This window comes from Alosa sapidissima, chromosome 7 (genome assembly GCF_018492685.1).
Source record: "Alosa sapidissima isolate fAloSap1 chromosome 7, fAloSap1.pri, whole genome shotgun sequence".
Classification (NCBI taxonomy): Eukaryota; Metazoa; Chordata; class Actinopteri; order Clupeiformes; family Clupeidae; genus Alosa; species Alosa sapidissima.
The window spans coordinates 24,792,941-24,820,672 of NC_055963.1; the positions used below are offsets into that span (position 1 = coordinate 24,792,941).

A 27,732-nucleotide genomic window follows, 5' to 3' on the forward strand; every position below is an offset into this window, starting at 1 on the left:
GAATCAAACTGGCCTGGGCACATTTCACAGTAACAGCAGGGCACATTAAAAAAGTCAGCCTTGCATTTCGTGGGAAGCGACTAAATACAACTTCCTTATTTTGCTCTGTGTTACATTGATTTGCATAAACAGTTCCTCTGTTAAACAAGGTAAAGACATCACAGATAGGATTTTCAAGTGTTGTGGCCAAATTCACCAGCAGGTGGTGGTAAAGTTCCTTCTCAGAGGATTTCCACTCATATAATAAAGGATGGGGACAGATTACAGAGGTACACTGTACAACCCCCCACTCATTATGAGAACAAGGAGACTCATTTTTCTTTAAAATCTACAATGAAACAACAGGAAGGTCATTGCTCATGAGCTGATTCGGCCACAGATAAAAAGACAGAAACAGATGTAAAGTCTACCTTCACCATTATGTTTTATTTACAATATGTAAACAATGGAATCTGTGAGACATAGACAGGAAAAAAACATGCTCACAAGAAATACACAGTCATTAATGTTCTCTTTGTCGGTCTCTGTGATCACGTTCACAACACACAGCATCTGAGGAATCCTTCATAGCGAGTGATGACAGTTCCAAGTCCTCAAACTGATACGGTACCACGTCCATTCATAAAACCGTTATTTTCCATATTTCAAAGAATGTCCACAGGCACTTGGAAGTGCTACTATCATGTATAACTGTATAAAGTCTGTATGTATCTTTTTTTATATGGAGCTATATGTGTGTATAAAAAAGTTGTTTCACATTTACATCATTTGATATTTTCTTCATAGTGTGCTGTGAATTCATTGGTAAGGTCCAAAAAAAAAAAAAACTCTTGATTTCGATGTCATCCACAATCCCTGGACAGACAAAGAGGCGTTGGTAATCACCGTCAGCCCAACCATAAAAAAAGTGTCAATATATCGCTGTAGCAATCTTCAGTAAGACGTTTGTAACAGAGCAAGGTGACATACACCAAGATTAAAAATAATAATAATAATAATAATAATAATAATAATAATAATAATAATTATAATAATATATATTTATGTACAGGCCCACAGGCACTGGTGCTGTGATTGAGGGTTAGGACACACTGACACTGGCACTGTCCCGTCCCCTATCTGCACCAGCAGGCGAGGGGTCTTTGTTTGTCTGGGGGTAGCTGTCCGCAGGTGGAGAGGGCTGGATGTTGGGGGTCTGACCCGTGGATTTGCCTGCCGGCTCTGACGGGGCCTCTGCTTCAGGCTCCTGTTGCGATGCTGTGGCTGTCAGGATGGATAAACAAAAAGAAACATTAGCCTTCATCTGGTCTGGTCTACTGCACTAATCATTACAGTACATTAGTTAAATTCATTTTAATTCATGCACCATTTTCTCATTTAAATATTCACACTCTTAATGCAATGACGCACTCTTTAGATAAACAAAATGTCAGATTGCAAGTTATTATAAAGGTTCCTGTTACAATAGAATATGTGACCGTTAACAACAGTCAGACTTCAAAACACCTTTCCTCAGGTCTAAATAAACAAACAAACAAACTATGGTATGAGCCAATGGATGATTTCAAACAGAAGATCACAGTTCAGAGAATGGGATGCTACGTAGGACCATGTAAGGGATGAAGTAGAAGTGCGACTATGGGACACAGTCTCATGTCTATGCCCACATCTAACATTCTATTAATCTATCACATATTTGTATTAATATTAACAAATCACAAAATACAAAGAAAAAAAAATCCATGTAACGTCACTGTTGTGGAAACCTCTAAAACGTATCTTATTGATCTTATTGGAGGCTTTTTTTCTGTCAGGAGCACACACTTATTTGTAAGAATAGTCTCTCACCAGACTGTGGACCTCAAACAAGTCACAATGTAGATACATGCTGGTATAAGAGTATAGTATACGAGCAAGATAACAAATTACTGTATACAGTAATACAGCTAGTCTGGTTTCCTGTGTTATAATAAATGAACATATAAACAAACATTAACATGTTTAAACATGGAAACTATAAAACTAAAACCTACTAGAAACAATCCTAGCCGGAATGGAAGACTGTACCTTTATTTTGCTCTTCCCTGGTGAAGATATTGTTTGTTTTTTGCTTTTGGACTTCTATCGATGGTCTGAGTAAAAATGTGTTGACTTTGTTATTGACCCACTTCTATAGTGAAACCATCCAACTAACTTTTAAATGCATAAAAGTATTTATCTACAGGTTATAAGTTAAACACAAGAACAATTTATCAAAAATACTGTTTTCAGGGGTCCATGTCAAGAAAGTATTAGCATACTTATCCATCATCACAGGTAAAAGCTGCTACCTGCCTTTTCATACCAGCTAAAGACCATTTACATGACAATTATTGATGCTGTACATTCAAAAACAGTAAAGCATTCTTTGAACTAAACTAAACAATTAGTTAGAAACAATTAGAGAATTGTGTCAACCGTGACATGCAGTACACTAAAGGCGAGGCCTGAACTCTTTAAGAGACATACACCAATGACCTTAGCACAACTGACCAACCATGCCTCCATGCCTCACATACTACCTTAAGTCGCTGTACCTGACTGCGTGCAGGATTTCATGTGCTCGGGCCAGTGGGCCTGCTGGCAGGGGTAGTCGCAGTAGCTGGTGTTCCAGCAGCAGTAGAAGATGGCCTCCTTGCGGCAGTTGGCGCACCACTGCTTCTTCTTGGTCTCGTCCACGGCCTGCTGCTTCTCCCCCTCCATCTGCTTCTTCACCTCCGCCACCAGCCGCTCACGCTCCTGCTCCAGGCTCTGACGCATCTCTGCCATGGTCAGCTCTGTGGCGCAACACACACACACACACATTTAAATAATGGATGGGATTTTGGATTTAAACACAAGATATTATTACAGAGAAGCTTTGTTCAAACATGTTATGAACACAGCTGTTATGTGTATGATTTCACACACACACACACACACACACACACACACACATATTTAAATAATGGATGGGATTTTGGATTTAAACACAAGATATTATTACGGAGAAGCTTTGTTCAAACATGTTATGAACACAGCTGTTATGTGTATGATCACACACACACACACACACACACACACACACTACACTTGCACTTTTACGAGGTGAATTTGGTGTGTATGTGTACTGTCCGTGTTGGCAGTGTGTGCTTCCCATACCCAGGTTGTGCTTCATCTCAGAGAGCTCCTGCTGGTGCAGCCACTGGAGTTTTTCTATCTCTATCCTCAGCCTGCGGATCTGTGCACATGGTTCAGAGTTCAAAAGGGCAGCATGTCACACACACACACACACACACACACACACACAAAGCCTACTAAAATCTTGTCTCTGTGCTAAGCATCTTCTAAAATAAAATTTTAAACCTGCCCTACACCTGTGCCCTGGTCAAGAGGCTTCTTTGGCAATCACTTTGACAGCCACCAAGAGGCATTGAAACTAGCAAAGGGTTGTTTGAGTGCATAAGGGTCAATATAGAACATTAACCTTGAAGAGCTCGTGCATAACTTACAAAAGTGAGTTTTGTCTGAGTGTGGTATTATTCTTACAGATCACTAAAGCCGCTACAATTACGCAACGATTACATAAATAGTTTCATTCTGAAAGTGCAGTTCTTTTGAAATCATCCCTGGGACTGACCTCTGCTATAGTGTTGCCAGAGGTGTTTTTGGAGAGGTCCTGATACATTTCTGTCATTGTCCCTTTGATTGTGTCCATTATCTGAAATGAGAATACAGATGAAAAAAACATTAGGTCCTAATCCGATAATACATAATTTTACAGATCCATGGATTGAGATGTCATTGTGCTATTTTAATGGAAAATAAACAACCAATTCTTGCATCACAATTTTGCATATGTTGAACTTTTGTTCATCATATTTGTTGCAATTAATACAATGCTTATGCAGTAATAGTGGCATTGGTTACAGAAAACAGCATCGTGCAGCAGACCCTCACGCTCCTCTCGAGAGCCACATGAGTTTGTGCACCCTATGGCAACCCAAAAGGGTCAAATCACATGTGCTGTGGGAGTTGGCAAGTTGACATACTTTGTTAGTGTATTTGGCAATGTCTGCAGCCACGTCAGCAGAGGCGGTGGGGATGCTGAAATCTCCAGCCATGGAGGACGAGGAGGCCAGAGAAGACCCAGACGTCGATGCACTCTGGGGAGAGTCCTTCACTTGAACTGTTACAGAGGAGGGACAATGGATTATTATAGTGATGTAAAAACCCATCACTGAAAACACACACACACTTTAATTTTTACTTTTATTAAACAAAACGCATGATGATTACGCAGATGCATATTATGCAGTGTTGTAACACTGCAACTGAATTGACACCATCAATCTGCAAGCACAACCCTTAAAAGTAGTATCATAATACGGAACTCTCTGTGCACCTATAGTGTATGGCAAGATAAATACTAAACACATTTTGTAAAAATCACCTTTCAGTGCTTGTCTGGTCTGGTATCGTGTGCTGGAGGACTGTGCCTGCGCTGCTGATGTGCCTTGCGTCTGCACCTGCACCTGTGTTTGCGGCTGCGGCTGCTGTGACTGCTGCTGCTGCGACTGCGTCTGCGCAGCTGGCTGTGTGGACTGCGTCTCCTGCTGCTGCCGCTGCACTTTCTGCATGTGCCACTTCTGCGAGGACGTCTGGAACTTAGCAGGATTGGTGGCAGGATTCCACACGACCGCGCGCGGCTGAATGGCCTGAGCTGCGGCGGCGGCGGCTGCCGCATTGTCTTTGGGCAGCAGGGGGCGCTGCTTCTTCACTGCGTTGGAGGAGGAAGAGGAAGAGGAGGAGGAGGAGGAGACAGCGGTGGATGAGGAAGGCACTGTGGACGGAATGGCAGCTGGAGATGTGGAAGAGGTGGTGGAGGTGGCTCCAGGGACCACAGTTGAAGAGGTCAAGGTCGGAAAGGACCCCACATTCAGGGGGACACTCACAGCTGGGTGGGGAGAGTCTTTGATGCTAGTGTTGGTGGTACTGGAAGTGCTATCCGCAGAGGAGGAGGAGGAGGAGGCTGCTGTGTTGCTGGAGGAAGGAGCTTTACCTGGATGGAGATGAAAAGTAACAAAACCCAGATGATGTACCTACAGCGTATGCATAGTGATCCTAGCATGCTTCATGATGCATCAGGCCTCACTAGGAGGGGAGAAGCACAATCAAACAAAACCACATGCAAATGACACACTGTTATGATAAAATGTAGCCATACTAACCACACGCAACCATAGTAAACCACATACCCAAATCAGGCTATGCTTTAAATCTATGCACACACGTATGATATCCAGTGCCTGGTTTCCTCTGAACAGTCCTTGCCTGATGTTACATGTTCTCGCCATTATATAGTATCAAGAGAGTGAAGTGACTGGTGTTTACCCTCTGTTTTGATGGCTGGTGGCTCCTTGGTTGCTGCTACGGGGACAGATGTGGGCTCCTTCTTGGGCCGTTTCCGGTCTCGGCCCATCTCCTCCCCGAGGTCGATCACCAGCTCCCTCTCGGAGTCCGAGTCCATGTCTGCGTCCGTGCCAGGCCTGGCCCTCGGCTCCTCCTTCACCTGCTGCTGCTGCTGAGGCGCCCGAGGTTTCTCCTGAGCATCCTTCTCCACGCTGTTGTGTTTGTCCTTCGCCGGCCCCGAGCCATCGGGGGCGCCACCTTTGTCCCGGCCTGCCGCCATCGCCCCAGGAGGCCCTCCGTTCTTCTCGGGTCTCTCCGTCGAGGCGCTGTGGGTTCTCTTTCTGGACTCTCGGTCGGCCCTCTCCTTGTCCTTGTCCTGGCTGTGGTTCTTGGGCTTCTGCTCCTCGTCGCTGAGGTACTCGCTGTCGCTGGAGTCTGACTTGTCCGAGTCCTCAGAGTCACTGTGCTCCACATGCCGGTACACGTCCTCAGAGAGCTCATCAATACCTGTGACAAGGATGATTTCACAGCTGAGGCACAGGACATCTGCTATACATGTAGAAATAGCAGTATTACATTTACATGTATTCATTTAGCAAAGCATTTTCTCTCCATCTCAAATGACTTGCAACAGCAACGGTTAGGTACACACATCTTTCCAACAGAATATACCTTCTACAGTGCCTTCCAGGGTACTGTACCCATGAGTTTTAGTACAGTATAATAGTTCACCAGTGCTACATTGTAAACTTAAAAGGTGCAGTCAGGGATTTTACATGATTTCAAGCCCATAACATTTTTTGTCACATTCAGCAATCATCTCCTCATGACGACTAGCTGCCCATTCTGTGAGTACACTGTAAAAAAAACCTAGTCTCTGTAGGCAGCCCAGGCTCCGAAAACTATAAATAAACAAAGTGGGGGCAGTCTGTCCCCCAAACAAATACAAAACCACACGTGGAATTTCTCTGGGAATACTGAAGGTAGGGGTGAGATACCTCTCTGGCAGGCATGTTTTGTTTGGTTCTTGGTTAAAATATACCGGTAATGTTTTTTGCACGAAAGTGTCAGCTAATACATTTAAACATAAGCATAAACACAAGCAAATGCAACTTTCTGCTAAATCCCTGACTGCAGCTTTTACTAACTTGCAAAACTGTTTCTGTGTTGGTCTGTATACTTGTGATGTGAATGAAATCTTTTGATTATTTACCAAGCTGGGCCTTGCAGCTCTCAATGGTCTTGTCCAGACTACGGATGGGTCTCTTTGCAGAGGTGAGGAGCACTGATGCCCCCGACTGCTGCTGCTGCTGTTGCTGTACCGTTTCACTGAGCTCTTTCAGGTCCATCTCCGCTTTGATCCGATCTGCCAAAAGACAACACAGAGGATATCTAGCATTGTGTCTGTGCTGCTCCCTACATCGTTTTGTTTTAAAGATCATCTCTACCAGTTCTCTTGACATTTCGAGCTGACTTGTCATTCAGGCACACCAGCATAATGTGACCAACAGGTGTGTAGACTTTCAGGACCCCTCTCAACCACACAGCATTCCTTTCTATTTTCATGTTTCTTGCTGAAATTTGCATTTGACAGTTGGGTGCTACCAGTCATCTTGTTCACACACTGTACTCTCGGTTCTCTCTTTTGCATACCGCAACTGCACTTTGCTTTTCTTCACAACACTGTACCCACGGAAACCCTCTGGTGGTTCCAAAGGTAGTAGAATCTGTGGTTCTAGTTTCCAAGGTTTCCCTGGCAACAATGATTGATAACACAGTGAAGGAAAAACAATCCTGATCTTGAGTTAGTCAACGGGGCATAAGCACTTGCTACTGAAACCTTTGTTGCGCACACAGACTGCTTTGCTGGTGGTTTTGTGTTGTCCTATTTGGTTCATGTTGGTATTGGTAGAGGACCCATCCTGAGTGTGGTGGGGGGGGGGGGGGGGGGGGGGGGGGGGGGGGGGGGGGGGGGGGAGTCGTGGGCCTAGTTCGGTGAAACGCCTATGGAGGAAGGTGCCTGCTTGATAACCCCAGTGAAATGCTCTTGAAGGTTGTTCTGTTGGTTGTTTTTGTTAGTGATGTGATTTGTTAGTGATTTTGGTTTTGACGGTAAATAGGCTTGGTCGTAGATTGGCCGCTGTGTGAAATCCATTACCTATAGCACAAAGAATTTAACATCTGTCCTGTGTACCATATATTTGAAATTAAATAGCCCACAAAGGAGGTGTGTGTAAAAACACCAAAGAGATCTTGGCCACAACATGATGGTTTTAATCTCTGACGTGGAAGCATGTGTTTTTCCCCCTCACACACTCTTAATTAAATAAGGATAAACCTAGCTAGGTCGCTAGACTGCTCAGAGAGCCATAATGGCATTTCAAATTAGGTTCACAACCTTAGAGCACCATCCACAATCCCCCTTATCCCAGTGACCTGCCAGATCTGAATAGTGCAGAAACAGCACTACAAACACAGACAGTCCAACCCACAGACTCCTTACCATTTTATAGTGTCTTTGGCAACAACAACTGGTGACACAGTAAAGGAAAAGTAAAGCTTATTTTGTGTCCGAGTTATCACACTTGGGACATACCGGTATGCATGAATACACAATAATAATAATAATAATAATAATAATAATAACTTGGTTTTATATAGCGCCTTTCAAGTAACCCAAGGTCGCTTTACAAAAGGAGATAGGGCAGGGGAATAGAGATGATAGATAGTGATGGGTTCTTTTCAATCTTAGAGGTCACAGTGAGATGTCAGGTGAGGGGTAGACCAAATAGAGTTGGTAATGCTTTTTGCTTTTCACACTACCACACAAAAACTAAAACCAAAAGATTGGAAACAAAAAAATGTGATTTCTTATATGATATTTTCTTTTTTCTACTAAAATATGATCAATAATACATAAGTAGTTCATATTTTCACAACTTTTTGTACTTTTGTTCCAGTTATTGATGGATGCATAGGGTTTCCCACATATACATTTTACTTGGGTGGCCCGCTCAGGTATATTAACAGTCGCCCAGGTTTAATTAGCAAGGAATTGTAGATACTGTTGATACAGTGTGTTATTTACAGCTTATCACTTTTGCATGTTTGCCTAGAGACCCTTTTTAGCTTGAGGGCTAAAAAATATCTTGAAGTGTGTCATTTTTGAGCACATACAAAAATCTAAATAATGTAGACTTTGTTTAACTGAGAGGAAGCTATTTAACATGAAAAGGAAGTGTCAAAGGCATAACCACACACACAAAAAAAAAAAACACTGATATCTTCAGACTGGACAGACACAATGGTTTGCTGCCATTGTAAGTCATTTAAGGTGTTCCAACCGAACTCTGTGTATGTTTACAGACCTCTTCTCTCTCACATACTCTTAATCAAATCAGCATAAATATATCACTGATGCTATCAGACAGCCATAATGACATTAGGTTGGTTCATAACCTCAGAACACCATCCTCAATCTCCCTAATCCCATTAACATCTCAGATCTTACTATAGCTTCAGTGCTTAAAAAAGTCTGCGTTATATGCTGTATATACAGTGGGGGAAATAAGTATCGAACGTGTCAACATTTTTTTTAGTAAGCATTTCCAGTTAGGCTATTCACATGACATTTTCACCAGACATTAGTATTAACTCAGGTAATCCACATGTATTAAAAAAATCCAAAAATGTAAAGTCCATAAGTTGAGTTATGTGTAATAAACTGGAATGAGAGTTTCCTTTTCTGTATGCTTTGGATCATTGTCCTGCTAGAAGGTCTCACCATGCCTCATCCTCATCATCTCATCAAGTCTGCCTGTACCAGGAGATGAAAAACAGCCCCACACCATGATGTCTCCCACCTCCAAACCTCACTGTTGGTATAGTATTTCTAGGGTGATTTACAGTGCTATTTCTCCTTCAAACATGGTGTGTAGTATGACATCTAAAAAGTTCAATTTTGCTCTCGTCTGACCAGACTACATTATCTCAGTATTTCATAGGCTTGTCCAAATGTTGTGTAGCAAACTTTAAACAAGCTTCGACATGTTTTTCCTCAGTAGTGGAGTTGTGCAGGGTAAGCGTGCACAGAGGACATGGCGGTGGAGTGCATTACCTATGATTTTCTCTGTAACAATTTTACCTGCTGCCTCCAAGTCTTTCTGGAGCTCTCTCCAAGTGGTCCTTGGCTCTTGCGCTACTCTTCTGACTATCCTTCTGACTCCCTGGTCAGAAATCTTGCAAGGAGATCCTATGCATGGCCGGTTGATGATGCAGTGGTGTTCCTTCCACTTGCAGATAATGGCCCCAATGCTGCTTAATGGAAGATTCTGAAGCCTGTAACCAGTTCCATTGATATGTTTTGCAACAATAAGGTTGCAAATGTCTTGGGAGAGCTCTTTGCTTTTAACCATCTTGAAATGTTTCTTGTGTGACACCTTGGTAATGAAAAACCTTTTTCTTAGCCTGTTAAATACTTTTCATTCCACTTTATTACACATAACTCTGCTTATGGACATTAAATGTTTGGATTTGTTTATATGTGTGGATTACCTGAGTTAATACTAATGTCTGGTGGAAATTTCATGCGAAGTGTCTCACTGGAAGTATACTTGAAAAAAATGTTGGCGCGTTGAATACATATTTGCCCCGCTATATAGACCCTTTCAAGAGAGTTCCATTATCAGCATCATAGTTGGCCCCACAAGACTTCCGTTTTAACATTCCATATGTTATCTTAAAGGTCCAGTATGTAGGAAATAATGGAAAATAAATGGTAACCATTCCAAAAATGATCACCATATGTTGTCAGAGAGTAAGGAAACACGATGAATTGAAGTAATGGCTTATTTGACAACATTACTATAACTTGTAAAACCCCGTAAAACCCATGAAAAAAAATGAGTTACGGGGCGGAATCTCTTGGAATTTTCGTGTATGTTTTGAACGATTAATTCTAGAATAGCGTATTGATAATGGGCTGGCGAGTCCTCCTATTTGTGTTGCCAAATTAGCAAAGGCCAACTGTCAACTTGCTGTCAGTTGTAGTCATGAACGCCTAGGAGAGGCAGGCAAATTTCCAAAATTAAAACAAGAAACAAATTAAGTGGACATCGGCGGAGCTTACTGATATGGCGACGTCTTCGTCAAACGAAGAATATCAAGTCTGACGCAGAGCTGGCCATATTTCTCCACGACAGGTAGCCTAGGCTAAACTTCATCTGCATCGCTAACTTCAGCTAAATATGTTACATTGGTTAGAGAAGTATTTTTTTGTTTTCACTGTTTCTGTAATGTGTAGCTGGGTCATGGTTGGAGAAACGTTAAAGCAGCTGCAGGTCAACTAACGTTATTAGCTAAGTCTTAATTACATCTGGCAACCCAGAATGGGCTCGCGTCTGGTAGTCTTGAGAACGTTCACGAGTGTTTTGATTTTGGCCTACAGAACGTTCGGTAACAATCCTACAAATCGCACCTTTAATGCAGAGGAAGTAGATTGGGGCCCAAATAGAACGTTCAAGCATTGTTTTTGTTTTTATTGTTGAAAGGGTCTATACATATGGACCCTTTCAACAATAAAAACAAAAACAATGCTTGAACATTCTATTTGGGCCCCAATCTACTTCCTCTGCATTAAGATAACATATGGAATGTTAAAAAGGAAGTCTTGTGGGGCCAACTATGATGCTGATAATGGAACTCTCTTGAAAGGGTCCATAAAGCAGTGATGGACTCACCCAGATTCAGGTTGAGGATGCTGCCGGTGGAGGCCCGCTCCTGTTTTATGAATGGCGTGGCTGAGCCCTGAGGGGAGAAGGGCTTAGGGCTGTCTGTGCTACTCATTGCACCCATCTTAGAGGCTGGAGATGCTGAGAGTGAAGGAAAGAGGCAAGAATTCAGCCAAGTTGATTACCCACAAGCACACACACACACAGTCATATTTATGCAAAGTGTGGCATGCTGTGTAAGTATTCCACGCTGTGTATAAGTGTTACAAGTTACAAGTAAGAGGGCTTGTTTGTGAATACTGTACACTCACAATCATCAAATCATCAATCATCAGAATGGTAGCATCTGATAATAGTCACCAAGACAGTAAATAGTAATACCATGTAAATACCAATACAAAGTGAAGTATCCTACAAAGTATCCCACCTTGGAAGCAGGGTTGATTTTAATTTAGTCTCAAGGTTATTTTGTTTGACTTTTCTAAAATCAGCACAACCCATGTCTCCTTTCTTAAAAACGTAGTAAATACCCGTGTAATCCATGGACTCCTCCCCAGCGCTGTAGTGGTGCATTCGTCCTGCCCTGTCCGACGTTTCCTGCTCCGCGTCCGACCCCGTGTGAACAGACGAGTTGGTGCTCATGGGGGATCTCGGCATGTCCGTCATGGATATCCGCCGTCCCGTTCCCCCTGACAACATGCTCTTGCCCAGGAGCATCTTGGGGGAGGCCGTCATGTCAAAGTTGAACTTGATCTTCTCCTGCTTCTCCAGTCGGACTGTGCCGGCCCCTGGATTGGCCGGGTCCAGCAGCATCTGGAGCTGGTTGTTGGGTGTGTACGGTGTCCGGAAAGGAGCGTAGTTGAAGACGCCAAACTTCTTGCGGATGTTCTCCACGTACACCTCCATCTCCTGCATGGCGCTGTTGAAGATGCTCTTGGTCTTCTTCACAGAGAAGGGAATCTCTTTGGACATCAGGTAGCAGTTGTTTATAGGGACCCATGCCCTGTAGAAACATAAAAGCGAAAGCGCTTGAGTTTCCTATGGAGGCTGTGGACAATTAAATTTAATTACATTTTACTTACATACACAGTACCATTAACAATGGAAAATTAGATATTGTCTTACAGATACTTTAACATAAAATAAAAATAACGGATGCTGAGTTCAGACCATAGAGATATAAGAAAGTATTCTACAGTCAATGGCTCAGACAAAGAGCTAAGAACTGAAATTGGAGTGGAAATCCGTCTGCTTATTCTGGGGTGGTAGGAGGAATCACCTGTCATGCTGGCCAAAAAAGCGGGCGTCCACCTGTCCATCTTTCTCTCTCAGGGCTTTGGCTGGCCAGAAAGGAAACCCCTTCAGCTTGGCCCAGACTAGGGGGTGAGGCTGGCACTGAGCACCAGAGAAGCAGAGAGGACCCATGATATACCACATGTAAAACACATCATAAATACAGGGAAACTTGTGTATTTGTTCATAAAAACATTATGGACTAGTTTTATTCATTTCATTTTAGGTTTATTTGACATGGACTTTACACATTAATAAACATGAAATATAAATATGCCAGAATAAGCCAAAATTGCTATTTTACAACTGTTGTTGGACTGGGGTTAAAATGTCAGACACACCTAAAATAAAATGCACGTCATGTTAAAAGTAAATGTAAAAGGACACAAAACACATAAAGCAAGCAATAATATAAGCAGCATATATATATATATATATATATATATATTTTTTTTTTTTTAAATGGATGTTGGATATGGATGTCAGCCAAAACATTACGATCATCATTACGGATCAGGCCAGAGGGGTATACTATGGAGCAAATCGAACACAGCTCAGCTTTCTTTGTGCAAGCTAGCTCTACAAACCCTGAAGTAGCGATCTGAAGTCATTGGCAATACAATGGTGGTTATCAGCTCTAAATGTCAAATTAAGGGTCTGGCATAATTCCACGCCTGCGGTCAGTTCACACAGTGCTGGCTAATTTGTGTCATCAATGTGGCATGTGGTGGCTGCTGTGTGCCTCCAAAATACTGTGTCCGCATGTCAAGAGTGCACAGTCAACGCGTGGCCAACGCAGAACCCCGCTCCAGGAGAAGCAACAATGAGATAACTTTGCTGTATTGTCAGCCTAGTGTGATCTGTACTTGTAGGGAAATACATGCATTTCCACAGTGTCTCATTCTCACCATGTCACTAAATATGGTGAAAACCCAACCATCACCCATCACCCAACATATTCCACGACATCCAGAACAGGCTGCAATAGGCTACTCTGTATTGTTTGTTCTGTGTGGAGTAGAAAGCTGTGCAGAAATACAAGATGCATAATCCTTGAATCACTGATGGAATGTCTGAGGTTCTAACAATGTTTTTTAAGTAGCATGTTTATATATGTCTGTAATTCAACCAGTTAGCCTATAAGTACCTTTGCCCAGTGTGTATCAGAGTGCTTGCTGTGTTTATTAAATGGCATAAACGCCCAGATTTACAAGTCTTGTAATCTTACATCTTACATCAATAAAACGACTTATCAAGGAACCTATTCAAACTATAACCACAAATCAAGTTTGAACTCCCTCTGGTAGCGTCTGGAAAAATAAGCTCACTAGCCAAAGAACAGGGCTAGTTGCAGGCATGCATGTGTTCGATTTGTTTGCTGAAACACGTTCAAAAATCGAGTTTGCCTAGGGTACATGGCACGCGCAAAGCTTCCAGGTCCAGTTTGTTTTCCAAGATAACTGATTAGACAGTAGCTGGTATTTTGAGCTCTCATTTCAAAACAAATCCTGCTCCAGAGCAGGTTAAGGGAACAGGAGGGTCTAAGCAGTCCTGACCTCTAAGCCATGTTCCTGGAACCAATCCTGAACAATGTGTGCAGTGCCAAAGGGGCACACTGTTCAGCAACAATGTTTCTGTGGTCTAAACATGACATCCACATCAATGCTCCCAGCAGAACATTTCCAGTGTATGGTATTGTCCTGTGTAGAAAAGCTTGTGTCTTTTCCCCAGGGTGCATCCTGGTGCCATCTCTTCCTTAGTGAAGGAAGCAGTGCTGCGCTTTTATTTAGTTTGTTTTTGTGAAATAGCTTCACCTGTAGCACAATCTATCAACAATCTCTTCCTCAGGCATGCATAGTGAACCTGTGTATAGCAATTCACATGAATTAATCGGACCAGGCAACCTTCTGCCATTGCTTCTGAAGTCCATGTAACCATTATAGGTGCTTTCTATGGTGGACAGAGGTTGATTTGAGCACAATCTATCAACAATCTCTTTCTCAGGCATGCATAGTGAACCTGTGCATAGCAGTTCACATGAATTAATCGGACCAGGCAACCTTCTGCCATTGCTTTTGAAGTCCATATAACCATTATAGGTGCTTTCTATGGTGGACAGAGGTTGATTTGAGCTGTCCAGTCTGCCCATTTTTCCTGACATTCAGCATGTCGACTGGGGGAACAGACTGATCAGCGCTTGTGTACATTCTGGGCATCGATAAGCCAACGAACATTCACTTTATCTGTCAGTGGTCATACTGTTTTGGCTTAGGCGGGGATCACATCAGCCAGCGGCAGCGGCAAATGTAGCGCAAGGCTCAGACCATAATAAGTTTATGCAACACAAACGGTTTGTCAATTGAATACGCTCACGTTACCCTTTGAAAGTTGAACCAAGTTCAATGGTAGCGTTATGCCAGCGTTGCCCCTGTTCCGCTGCCGGAACAATAGGAAACCTGCAGCTTGCCGCTGGCTAATGTGATCCCCGCCTTACTGTTGTGTACTGAGGAAATCACATAGGAGATCATACATGAGGTATATGATCCACACAAATAAAAGAAGACTTACACATGGCTCACAAAACCAGTTGTCCCTCTTTTGGCAAGCCGATAAGTAGCACTCTGGACAAACTTCGATTTCGTTCATCTGGGGGGATAAAAAGACAAGGAAAATTGAAAGGAGGTTGTACAGGAGTGACTGACGAGTCTATTTCAGTAGAAAGCAGACTTCATTACATACCTCATGCTCACAGATCTTCACAATCACTTTAGCTGTCGCTGTCAGTTTGTGGTTGCCTGGGGGGGGGGGGGGGGGGGGGTTAACAAAAAAATTAAAAAATATTAATTCGAAAAATAGTGCACTACTGTGAATACTGTAAAATATTGCCACTGTATGACAAACAGACCTCCATTGTAAATTATGCAGTTGTGTAGGATCCACTTCACATCGGCCAGGAAGGCCTCTGTGCAGCCATACATCTTCTTCTTTATGTTCTAGAACAGAATCATAACAATCATCAAAGACCGTGTTAACTACAAGAAGACTATTCTTTTTGCTGGTTATGTTTGTAAACAGTGAAAACACATTGCTTTAGGCTACTATTGCATGTTGTATTTCCTGTAAAGAGTCTGTGAGAAAGTCTTACAACAAGAGTGCTCTGCAAGCTAAACAGCCTTGAGTATTAGTAAGAGTTGAGTATTAGTAAGGGTTGCTACCTTTTCTAGTGAGCATATGTCCATTGGGTGGAAGATGTACTCTGCATAATCTGGGTGCTGTTCCAGGGAAACAGGCTTTTGGAATGGCTCTGTCTGCTCACAAACCCAGGCAAAAACATACAATTCTGAGTTTGAGCACACTTCTGACACACAAGCATTATAGACGAAGCACATGTGAAATAAAAGTCAGAAGCACCAGTATACCTTTACAGACACAGTCCTGCACGCACACACGCACACGCACTGGCTTAGACAACTACATACATCATTAAAGTGGTTGATCCTGGAGAGCCTACATGATAGATAGAGTTGCAGACTGCTGAGCAGGCATGGCCACTTACCCCCGGCTGCTTCATCTTCTGGAGGGCAAACTTCAGCAGATAAGATAGCTGCTCTAATGTCAGCATGGTCATCGCTTTGCTCTGAGTCTCTATGCACTCGGCCACTGTTATTTTCTGGGGGGGAAATTACAGAGTGTTTACATTGATGACAGTGGAAACATTCGAACATATCACAGCAGGCCATAACTAGTGCACAAGGAAATGAGTATAATGTTGGCCTCACTGTTTATTAAGGAGCACTGCATTTGCATCAAAATCAACTAAGAAGCCACTGAATCACAATGCTACACAAGCTGCTAAAGGCAAAAATCTTAGTATAGCACTAGAAACTGTACCACTTTCTTCAATATGATATGCCCACACTAATAGTAGCATATGCTGGAGCAGCAACATCTTTAGGCAGCTATGAACACTAGCAAATCAGCTAATCCCAGCCCAAAGCGAAACAACACCATGGTTCAACAGATCCTACCATGCTAGTGAGTACAGCACAAATGTGTGTGCTGATTAGCATGGACAGCCATGGAGCTACAAAGATAGATAGATAGATAGATAGATAGATACTTTATTGATCCCCAGGGGAAATTCAAGAAATTCAAAGTGTCGGCTAAGTGGTTTTAAGATCTGTGGAACCAATTGGGGCCATTGGTTTTAGGTGGGCTACAGATGTATGGGTCATTTGCAGAGATATTAGCCCCTAAGCGCATGGCCAGGCTTCTCCACTCCTCTGCTCTCAGTTCACTCCATCTGCCTGGCTAGATGCCAGGACATTGATAGCTAAGCCAGTGTTGTAGCTACAAAACAATGAAGGACAGAGAAGAAGACAATAGAGACAGGAATGGAGACAGTGTTGGGGTGGTAACCGGAAGAATTTCCTGCCATCCAGTAAAGTTTTGAGGCCAGGTTGATAATTATGAACTTAAAAGAACACATGATATTGCGATTTTGTGTTTTGTGAAGTTCTTTGCTACATCCTTCAACAGCCTGGACTGTGCGATCGCACCCCCTCACTCACACTCACTACAGCCTTGGTAATAACTTGGTAACAACTATAACGACCTGGCATATGAGATTTGTTCAGGCTACTGAAGATTTTAAATGAGTGGCTGCAAGGTGTTTAAGTAGCCCCGGATCCCCCCCTAAAATAGGACTCTAAACTGTAAGCTTGAAATCTCCTGGCAATATTTAGTGTCCCACTCTGTCCCTGGATGGAGACTGACCAAATAAGAGATAGATAAGCAGACATAAAGACACTGTAATGTAGAATGTTATGTGTGTGTGTGTGTGTGTGTGTGTGTAATGCGTGAAAGTAAGTGTGAGAGAGAGAAAGAGCGAGAGAGAGAGAGAGAGAATAAAACTAAACAACTAAAAAACAGACAATGGATACAATCTAACTGAGTGAGAGCAGGGAGTGAGACTGCCCATGGCCCACTACAACCAGGCACAAGCAGCTGCGCACGCACACACACACACACACACACACACACACACACACACACACACACACGTGCCGTGGCCAACCACCACACACACGCTACCTCACACTCGGGGCAGAACCAGTCGCCCTCGGGCTCTGCTGCCAGTTTCAGGCACTTGGCGTGGTACACCCGCGGGCAGAGCTCGCAACAGAGCACCTGTCCCTCGCGGTGGCACACCCAGCAGTAGAAGTCGTTGCGGCCGTCCTGTGGTACAACATCAACAGGGTCTGTGGTGAGTGCTGGTTGCTTCACATAGTAAAAGGGACCATGCCTTAGCTCAGACTGAAATGCAGGCGAGAGAGAGACACAAAAGGGGAAAAAAAGGAAGGGTCGGGAATCAAAACACAAGCCACAAACACAGGGGAAGGTGCAGTAGTGAGCCACAGCAGAGGGACTGCCTGGTAAATATCAAATACACACAAGCAAATCAGGGCAGTGAAATAAACGAATACCAAGCATACATGTCACTGCATGGGGGGGATAAGCATCAGAAATCAAAGGGCACAATGACTTAAAAAGGGTTTTAAGGTTTAAAGCACAGCAATGATCACAATGGTAAAAAAGCAAAAGCGGTCACACATGTGAAGAATTCACATCTATTAGAATAGGTTAAAAGGTATTCTTGTTGAACCCAGTGTGACCAGGAGTGATCAGTGTGCTAGAGTGCCATGACTGATGTATTGTAGTGACATTTAGAAATATTACTATGTTCTAGGGGTGTAAAGATTAACCGATACGTATCGGTATCCGTTTTTAACGTGTAAGATACGGCTACATCGATACGTGAAGCCCCGTATCGGAAAAAAACTTAAATGAACCGGTCGTTATATCGATTTACTTGTTATGAATCGGTGCACAACCTTTTCTGCTCGCTCAGACTCATTTACGTTCCAAGCTGCGCGTTCATCCCACTTCCGGTTTCATTCATTGCCCAAAGTTGTCAAATGACCTCATTACCCATACATCTATTGCAACTTAAGCATGTGACAACTTGCACTCGGTCGGCTTTTGTTTTTCGAAATCCAGCGCGAAATTAAGCACTTATAGCATTCCTAAACAGCAACGATAGTCTGTAGAGTAGCATTACCTTTGATGAAGGGATTTCCTTAATGTTAAATAATAATTTGGCCCTTGCTGCTAAAACAATGCAGAAATTATTAGCCAATATTTTTGTTCATATTCACTCAGACTTGTGGCATTTTAGGTTTCTGCATAGGTCTACTGTTGGAACAAAATAAGCCCAGAGAGTTCATTGATTTGTAGGCCTATTTTATTCTTGTAGGGTAGGCTAGGCCTATATGAGAAAAGGCCAAGAGTGTCTTAAGCACTGTTTTATTTTATTTCGGTATTGTCTTATCTCAACAAGGCTACAGCTCCATGAAAACAATCAGATATAACTCTATAAAATCTGTAAAGTCTATAAAATTGTATTTTTATGTTGTATTTGGCTGCTGTGTTTGACTGAAATGTAGACTATTCTTTTTTCATTTCAATACAGTATATGAAACAAACCTCAGTTTATATAATCATATTCATTTTGTTGCCTAATTGACAACCATGACCATGATAATTGATAATATAAAATGAATGTGCACCTTGAGCAAATTATAAAAAATCTTTCAGAATGCTTTCCATTCTTGAACTGTATTGAATTGCATCGAATCGCATCGCATCGAATCGTACTGAATCGTTTTTTATAAACATGTATCTTTTCTTGTATCGAATTGTGCCCATGTATCTAGATGCGAATCGTATCGTCTTTTACATGAGAGATTCACACCCCTACTATGTTCTGTGTTATCCTCTGAACATAAAGAAACACTAAAACGGACAGTTGTCCTAGAAATGGGGAAAGCATCACTGATCACTGAGCAGTGTGACAAATACTTTCAGAGATACTACTTGTGGCTAAACCAGTATGCATAGTTGCCTATTTTTTTAATAAATTAAACCACATTGATTGTTTTGCAAGCAATGAGTTTTAGATTGTTCTAGCATCTGATTGAAGAAATACACAAGGGGAACACAAGGAGCAGCAACACTTCAATCATTTAGAGTTAATATTAAATATTTAAGAGTGCATTTCATGATAGTAAGAAAACAATAGTTTTTAATTAGGCTACTTGGACAAATGCATTGTTATAAATGTGTAAGCTTAAACATTGAACACATTATATTGATTTCATGGTTTTAAGATAGTGAGCGTATGTGTCACATATAAGAACAAGGAGCAATAACTTGATTAATAAAAAAAAACAATTACTATTACATTATATTGTTTGTGGATGTTCCAGCCACAAGTTATGATTCTGACACCCACTGACAGTTCAATTAAATGAAACCCATTAACAATGACCATTAGATGCACTAAGTGCACATAAGTGCACTTATCAAAGAATGTGAGATTTATTTAAAAGGTGATACTGGTACATGCGATAGCCTACTGGGTGGTTGGTGAGAGTAGCATTTGCCAACCACACCACAGTGAGTCATACTCTACGGAGGGCCTACCTGGTCTTTGTTGCTGTGGATGAGGCCTGGCTTCTTCTTCTTTTTAATGGGGCTGGGGGAGGTGCTGGACGGAGAGTGTCCGTTGGAGGAGTGAGGGGGGCTGGGCAGCTTGCGCTTCTGCGCTGCCAGGGCCTTCTCAGCTGACCCTGGGTCCGACACTGGTGGCAGGACAGAGAATGGAGCAGGTGGGGGAAGAGGAGAATGAGCCACCAGGATTGATGTTTTTAGAATCAGTTTTAAAAATGTGGTAAGACTACACATGAAATACTGGCATTCGGTTTCTAGGCCGGCATTCGGTTTCTAGGCCGTGTACAGTAGGCTATGTCCATAATTGAAAAGGTATCAGGTCATAAGACATGAAGGACTGTTTGGGGGAAATTTAAGTTGAATTGATAGGTAGGCCTAGGGAATATTTTTTTTCGTGTGAACAGTACAAAGTAGGCCTAAGTGAAGCAGTGTAATCACTGACAACTGCAACACTCCAAATTGTCCTCCTCAAAGATCTTCAACCATCTCTGCTCAATGCTGATTCAAATGAGATAGCTACGGCTGCGGGTGCACATGCTATCACACATGCGTCCAGGCTACCGGCTAACTACACGCAACTTATACTTAAATTCACGACAAAAATCACACCGAAATGTTTCCCCTCTGTATCAGAAAACAAAAAGTATAGGCTACACGACAACATAATAATATTTGAATTGACTATATATTGATACTTAAGAATTAGACAGCCTGGCAAACGTGATGTGACTGTATTCGTGTTTTTGTTTTCCCATTTACTTCTTTCACTTCCTTAGTAATCATAATCCTACAGATGCCGGTTAGGGTCAAACAGTATGTTTTAGCAAATTTGGCCCATAGTGGTGATGGGATCATGAGGCCAGGTTTCAGGGAGGAAAGGAGGTTGCTTAGGCCAGTAGTGGAACTGTTTTACTGCTTGTCAAAGTAGCATTTTCTGAAAAACAATATTATTTTAGTAGGCCTACTATAGACCTGTTTATGGCTGTTTTTTGCAGTAATAAATAGGGATAATAAACCACCTTCGCATATGTGCACCTATAAATTGAAACCCCAGCTGACTATCCAGCATGCATCCAGGCAAATGTATTAACAGCAGTTAGCAGTTAGCAGTTAGTTAGAGGGGGAAAGACAGGATTGGTATCGGCAGATACTCCAGGGTGTCCGATATCAGACATGGGCTAAAAAAAAGTGGGCCACCCCTGATAGAAGTCTAACATCCACACCACTGGCAATGGCAAAGTAATAAGACCAGTTTAAGGCTAAGTAAAAAAAAAAAACTCAACCCATTAATTACTGTTGGTCATTGATAACTACAACACCAGGCCATAGTTCTTTAGTGACCATTAAAGGTTGTATCAGCGATGGCGGGGGTAACGTCACTTCTGTTGACGTTCAAACAAAACAGCTAGCTCGCCACTCCCTCTCCCGTGCAATTGAAACTCTCCTGAACGCGCATCTCGTGTGTGCAGATCTCGGAGCCTAGGCTGCCTACAGAGACACGTTTTTTTATTCATTCATTTGTCAATTGATTGTTATTTTTCCCCCATGCTCCTCTAAAATCATAATTAGTGTGGTTCGGTGTATTGCTTATTATAACAAAATCATAGCTCTGGACCTGCAGTTGCTACTCTGGATCTGTTATCCAACCAACAATCCAGTAATCACTTGCTAATACCGAAGATGCACGATAAGCATCTTATCATGGGAGATGTTTTCATGCTCTCACTACAACAACAAAGTGACTAAGAACCCCATAGGCCTCTTACCTTTGGGTTGCATGGACATGTCCATCCCGTCAATCACATCTGGCCCCGTCTTTATCTCCTCCTCAGCCAAACTGCAATATAGAAACACAGAGAGAGAGAGAAGGAGAAAGTCAAATCTGAGATTCTGCTGTAGCACATCAGTTAAGTGGTAAACAAGAGTGACGCAAATGCCGGCCAACTCCCACACAGGAGACTGTCTCCAGAGTTTTCTACTTGTTTACAGCTTCTACTGCAGCATCCCTCTGACCCTCTCATTTGAGATAGTGAAGGTGCATGGAAACTGAGGGACTCCATTGAACGCTTTTGGTGGCATTTTCAGTGGGCAAGAAAAAAAAAAAATCAAAACATGAAAGCCCCCCTGAATGCTTGAATTGTCATCTTTCTGTTTCTAAGGCTGATTATTTTTGTTCCATAGTGTGCAATTGGAGTAAATCCCCAAGACAATAGGTCCTTGACTACGCAGCGCGCAAACTCCACCACAGTGAAGCCAATAACCTTAGGAGACTTAGTGTTTTCCAGTGACTGAGGTGAAACGAGACCTGTGAACCTGGCCACCTTTTATCATTCTTCTGCCTTCCTGTTCACTGTCTGTCTGCCAGTGTCCCCATATGAGACTACAAACAAACACACCAAGTACCCAGTGAGTTATTGATCTTGTTAGGCTGAATAGATCTGCCATCACCTCCCCCATCTCTTCATGTCTCTGCTCCCATGTGGTGCTTCCAAAGGCTTCTCACTCAGGCCTACTCCGAAATTCCCAAAAGGAAAATCCCCTCAATAGAGAAAGGCATGCGATTTCTCAAGAGTCTGGTTAATATAAGCCATTAAGCACTGTACAATATTACTCACATATACTTCCCCATATTTCTTTCCAGTTAATCTCAATCACAATGAGTCTTCATCTTTGTCATCTCTCGACTTATAGAATATTTATGTTAAACTACACAATTCAATGAAAGAATCCTCATCAAAAACAAGCAGATTAACATCCATTCAGAACCTACGCAATAAAGCCCAAATGTAACTGCTCCAATTCCTCGAGATTTGCCCTTAACACCGGTGCCTTTGAAAAGACAAATGGGGTGGAGGAGGAGGAGAGGAAAGAGGGAGGCTCTTTTTTCCGATGAATGACGCTCTGTGAGTGCTCCGTCCCTCCTCCTCCTCCTCCACCACCTTCTCCCTTCTGCTCAGGTCGCTCTCACACACCCCTCTCTTACTCATTCCGCCCTGCTGCAGGTCGCCCGACAGGTTACTCTAATTCCAGATTAGCCACAGAGATATAGCGGAAGCAGAGATGTCTTTTGTCCTAGCAGGGCAAACCCTTTAGCATGGCTTTCCACCTTATCATTCATACGGCAATAAACATTTATCTTCAAAATAAGCATGTCATAATGCAAGCTTGACTAAAGTCTTTAAGGGCTTCCCACCTCCACCATACCTCTAGGCATGATCTACCAGGTTCAAAGGTCATATTGGAACAAAAGGCAATCTTGGCAAAATACCTCCAAAGCACTTCAATGCTTGTTTGATTACTGTGTTGAGGAAATCACAGTCATGAGAGCTTAATGATTACCATGAAGGCCTGTTACGACACAATACGGCCATAGCTAGCAGACAGGGCTACAAAATCTCTGAACAGTACCAGCCAAAGCACACAATTAACTTCAATCACCATACGGTGCCGGCAAATCCAGTGACGCACACATCCATGCAAACACATAAATAGCAGATTAAACTGACCCAAGCAACCATTAGATGCCCCCTAAAATAGCACACGTCTGTGATGCCCCCTTTAACTTATATAACCAGGGAGGGTGCAGCTCCTTTGGCCTCTGCTTGTAGTGTTATAGGAATAACACCAGAGACACTTCAGGCCAACAGTCCTTGTCAACATGTGGTTCCAATAATATCTGGCTGACGAGGAAGAGGAGAAAGAACCTATGATTAACGTCACCAGTCACTTTGGAGTCTAATATGTAGACAAAGAAGATGAATCTATGCACACTCGGAAATGTTGTCCTGAGAACTCACATTGTGTGCTTGTACATGTGAGCTGAAGTGAAAAATGGAGCATGCCAAATGCAGAGCGGCCTTCCTCACTCCCTTGTTTCACTTGTGTAGGAGACGGTCACTGAGTTTCACTGCTTCAGCCATGGAGAAAAGATGGCGGATGGTTTCCCCAGAGGACAGTGTAGATCAGGAAGAGAGGAAAAAAAGAACACACCATCCTAGAACAGTCAGTTTTCAAGTGATCACCAACATGTGTCCGAGGATCATGGGACTGGACTCTCCTTAAGGACATGGGGCAATCCTTTGGTGGGGAAAAAAGCAAACAGCACCGTGTGGATTAATCCGATTCATTGAACTGTATAGAACCTCAACCTCCACACACCCAGGGAGACAGAGAGAGAGAGAGAAAAATGAGTGTCACCACAACAACAAAAAAGCAGGTTGGAGATAATACCATACACACCAACCACAGCACATACAAACCACAGTCAGGGTGAACTGCAGAGTCGTTTTCCCCCCTGTCTTTCTCTTTCACTTGCTCTCTCGCCCTCCCCTCTCTCCCGCTCTCTATCTCTCTTTTCTGTGCTCCTCACAGGAAATGAAAACCATAGCTTCCCCTCCCCCACTCTGCACACAAACCACCCCCTCCCTTCCTCCCTCCCTCCCTCCCTCCCCTGCGGGCTATAGACGCGGGCTCTGGCACGTCCATGGCAGAGGATCAGGAGGCCTGCAGAGCTTTCCGTTAACAGGGGAGAGAACAGGGGGGGGGTGGAGAGAGAAAATGAGAGAGAGAGAGGGAAGACACTTAGCCATTTCCACCATTTTAAATTCCCACATGACTAACTGAAGAGAAGAACACAAGAAATTTGGAATACTATGACCGCATGGTATGCGCACGAGCAAACGAGAAAATGATATTCCCTTTCAGCTCGGCTAGATGTTATCTTTTATATGATGTTGCAAACAGGAATGGATCCATCTTGGCTTTCCAGCTGGCTGGTTTTGTGGATGGGGAAAACACATGCCCCTATGACCTGAAAGACAGTATGACTATGGTTTGCCCGAAACCAACATCAAGCTTACAACACTTGAGATAGATGAAAGATCTGATGTTGGACTACACCGCAGTTTGTGGAGTCCAACCTTCATTTGAATAACATACAAGTACAGAGTATCAATTTGTCCTGCTACAGACATAGATCCATAAAAAACAAATGTATTCAGGGCTATTCTTAATTTATCATCCCCCCCCACCACCACCATTCCCTGCCCATATCAAAAGTATTATATGTAATGCAGAAAATGGACAGCGTACCTGCTCATAAAGCACTGAATATGTAAGGCAATTCTTCAAGCTTGGCCTTTACATTTAGTTGGAGGGGATGAAACAAAGATGGCTGTGGAATTTTCCAGAAGGCCCTTGCTCATACTGCTACCCTCACTGTGCTTGTCAGTCTTTAACCTCAGCTGCCATTGTGATTGGCTGGAGAGCATACACAGAGGAACCTGATTGGTTGGCTGAGCAGTGCCACATAGCACAGTCATTTTTTGCCCTCTCTCTCTCTCTCTCCCTCTCTCCCTCACAAAAACATTTTGCTGCAATGCAGTGATTTTTATTCATGTTAAGTTGAAGTCATACTCATTTTGATACAGTCTCTCTGAAAAAAAAAACACTTGATAGGTTTATCACTGATAGTAAAATGGTATTACCAGTTTCTGACAAAGCACACCACAAAGACTTGGGCTTAATGTGTAAACCCTGAATGTCCTTCTATCCATTCTGAGGACACTGCAATCTGATTTAACCTGAGTTATGACATTCATAAAAATGAAAATGTTCACTCCAGATGCCTCTCTGGCACAACAGAACCCTCATCTACCTAAATATTCCCTGAGGCAGCCATATGAAAACATCAAGCAGTTTTACCCTTAACCGACTAAACCAAACGATTTTGTGTCGTGTGAATTATTTCTCTGATAGCTAAGATAGCAATTGCATTCCAGAGCCCAGGGAATGCAGTTTTGTGTGCATGTTGTATGGGTGAGCAGTTGAGTCCCCACCACCACCACAAGCTGTGTCGGAGATAAAAAAAATTATGTGATGCAATTCTCTTAATATATCACATGTGCTTTTAGTACCATGATCAGTTCCTACGGACTTCAGCTTGATCGCAGTTCATAATGTCTTCAATATGCATAGGCAAATGTATTGAATAAATGCAGGTCTGACTCAAAATCTTGTAGCATTTATGTAAATATAAGATATTAAGGAGGGGATTTCTGCATTGGCCTCAGTGCGGTTGTCTCTCAGTAGGTAGTTATTTCAAGGGGATTTCCAAAGCAGTGAGAGTCTGAACATGGCAAAGCTGGAATACAAATGAAGCAAGAAAGAGAGTGGAAGAGGGACATACCAGGAAAAAAAACACTGTGCCTATACTCTGGTATAAATAGTTTCATCATTTCTACGTGGACACAATGGAAAAAATGGTTAAAAATGGAAGGTTAGTTTTCAAAAATGATTTCACTGTGTGTTTACTGAAATTCTCAAAATAGCAGATTCCTCCTGTTGACTGCAGAGAGGGTCGAACACGAGGTGCTCTGCTCGAGGGAATGTTCCCAGCACTTCCAAGATGGCCACGGATGTTTCAGTTGTGTGTATGTATGTGTGCCGGGAGGGGGGAGGCTCTAGTTACAGAGGTCTGCTTTAATCCACACAGTGTTAGGTAAAACGAGCTTGATTACCAGGGAAGCCCAACATCTCAAGAAACCCTCAACCAGCCTCCTCTCCCATGAGGCAGCACTGGCAGGCAGTAATGAGGTGACAAAAATGGTTGGAAAAAATAACCATACCAGTTAAGGGAGTGATTTGTGCTTGTGCCTGGTGGGGTGTACGAGATGTGATGGAAAGGTAAGACGGAAGAAGATGGGCCTGAAAAACAACAGGGTGACAGAACATTCCAGTAAAGGATGATTTCAATCTTAAATCATTTAGTCTTCAAGTAGACATATGTACAGGTTTTTTTTTTTTTTTTAAAGCAAAACATGAAATTGCAACCACACACACCTTGTTCATTTCCCCACTCATCCCTCCATGTAAATATACTGTCCATTGAGTCAGACCTCCTACTGAGCTTCAACAGCTGCATCTGTTATCCTGCCTCCATTTTCCCCCCAGCCTGGCTTGTGACATAGCCAGACAATGAAGCAAGCAATCAGCTTACAAAAGAGGTACACCACCCAACCCCCATCCCATCTCTCCAAAACCAATTTCCCCAACCCCCTCCCCCCTTTTTTAAGAGAGAGAGAGAGAGAGAGAGAGAGAGAGAGAGAGAGAGAGAGAGAGAGAGAGAGAGAGAGAGAGAGAGAGAGAGAGAGAGAGAGAAAATACAAAAAGTGCCCTGGTTATATATCAGACTTGTAAAGACAAGAAAAGAAAACAGACTAGTTGGAAAAATGATTTGCCACGGTCACCTCAACATTCAGGCTGAGTGGCCGGTCTGTGCGTCCGACTCCCCTGTACAGTGTGAAGGCCATAGGGCTGAAGCCCCCTGAGCCGGCCTTAACCTCTGCTTGGCCCCCCTCGCCCTCAGCCCTGGCTAGTGAGTAGAGAGGCCTGCCTGCCTGGAGCTGAGGCCTTCCTTCCCTCCCTCCCCCTCCTTCAGCAAGCCCAACTGAAAAAACTCACAGGATTTCAGCATGGACTTGACAGAACAAACAGCAAACAGGAAGGCAGAAAGACAAAGAGGAAGAAAGCAGGTATAAAATGAAAAAACAAAGATCAACCTTACCTCTGTGGATGCATGGCTGACACTGTTTTATGTCAATACTAAAAAAAACATGGAGGACAGTCTCAGTCTTTAGACGAGGGAGGGCTAAGCACTTCAAGCTGTGTGATCGGGGCCTGTGTGTTCGTAGCTCGGCCGTGACTGGCT

General features: G+C 42.9%; 1 protein-coding gene across 11 annotated transcripts; it reads right to left on the reverse strand.

Moving 5' to 3' along the window:
- Positions 1–400: 400 nt before the first annotated feature.
- Positions 401–27,717, reverse strand: LOC121713641 (protein kinase C-binding protein 1-like). Of its 11 annotated transcripts, none has more exons than XR_006032901.1 (21): positions 23,822–24,354; positions 21,791–21,861; positions 19,998–20,155; positions 17,547–17,768; positions 16,009–16,122; positions 15,668–15,760; positions 15,358–15,445; positions 15,192–15,247; positions 15,021–15,098; positions 12,439–12,554; positions 11,690–12,162; positions 11,169–11,300; positions 6,644–6,796; positions 5,413–5,937; positions 4,472–5,080; positions 4,071–4,207; positions 3,659–3,739; positions 3,181–3,259; positions 2,577–2,816; positions 2,068–2,132; positions 1,136–1,263 (listed from the first exon to the last, which is right to left on the reverse strand). XR_006032901.1 is itself a non-coding variant. In XM_042098421.1 (20 exons), exons 1-20 carry the CDS (start codon positions 27,600–27,602, stop codon positions 1,082–1,084), a joined length of 3,543 nt encoding a protein of 1,180 aa, XP_041954355.1. In that variant the 5' UTR covers positions 27,603–27,717; the 3' UTR covers positions 401–1,081. The 11 variants fall into 11 exon arrangements, 9 of the variants coding, with proteins under 9 accessions (XP_041954355.1, XP_041954347.1, XP_041954351.1 ...); XR_006032900.1 differs by having other exon boundaries at positions 2,562–2,816; XM_042098421.1 differs by lacking the exons at positions 2,068–2,132; positions 23,822–24,354 and adding an exon at positions 27,589–27,717 and having other exon boundaries at positions 401–1,263; positions 17,547–17,690.
- Between the last annotated feature and the right edge of the window lie 15 nt (positions 27,718–27,732).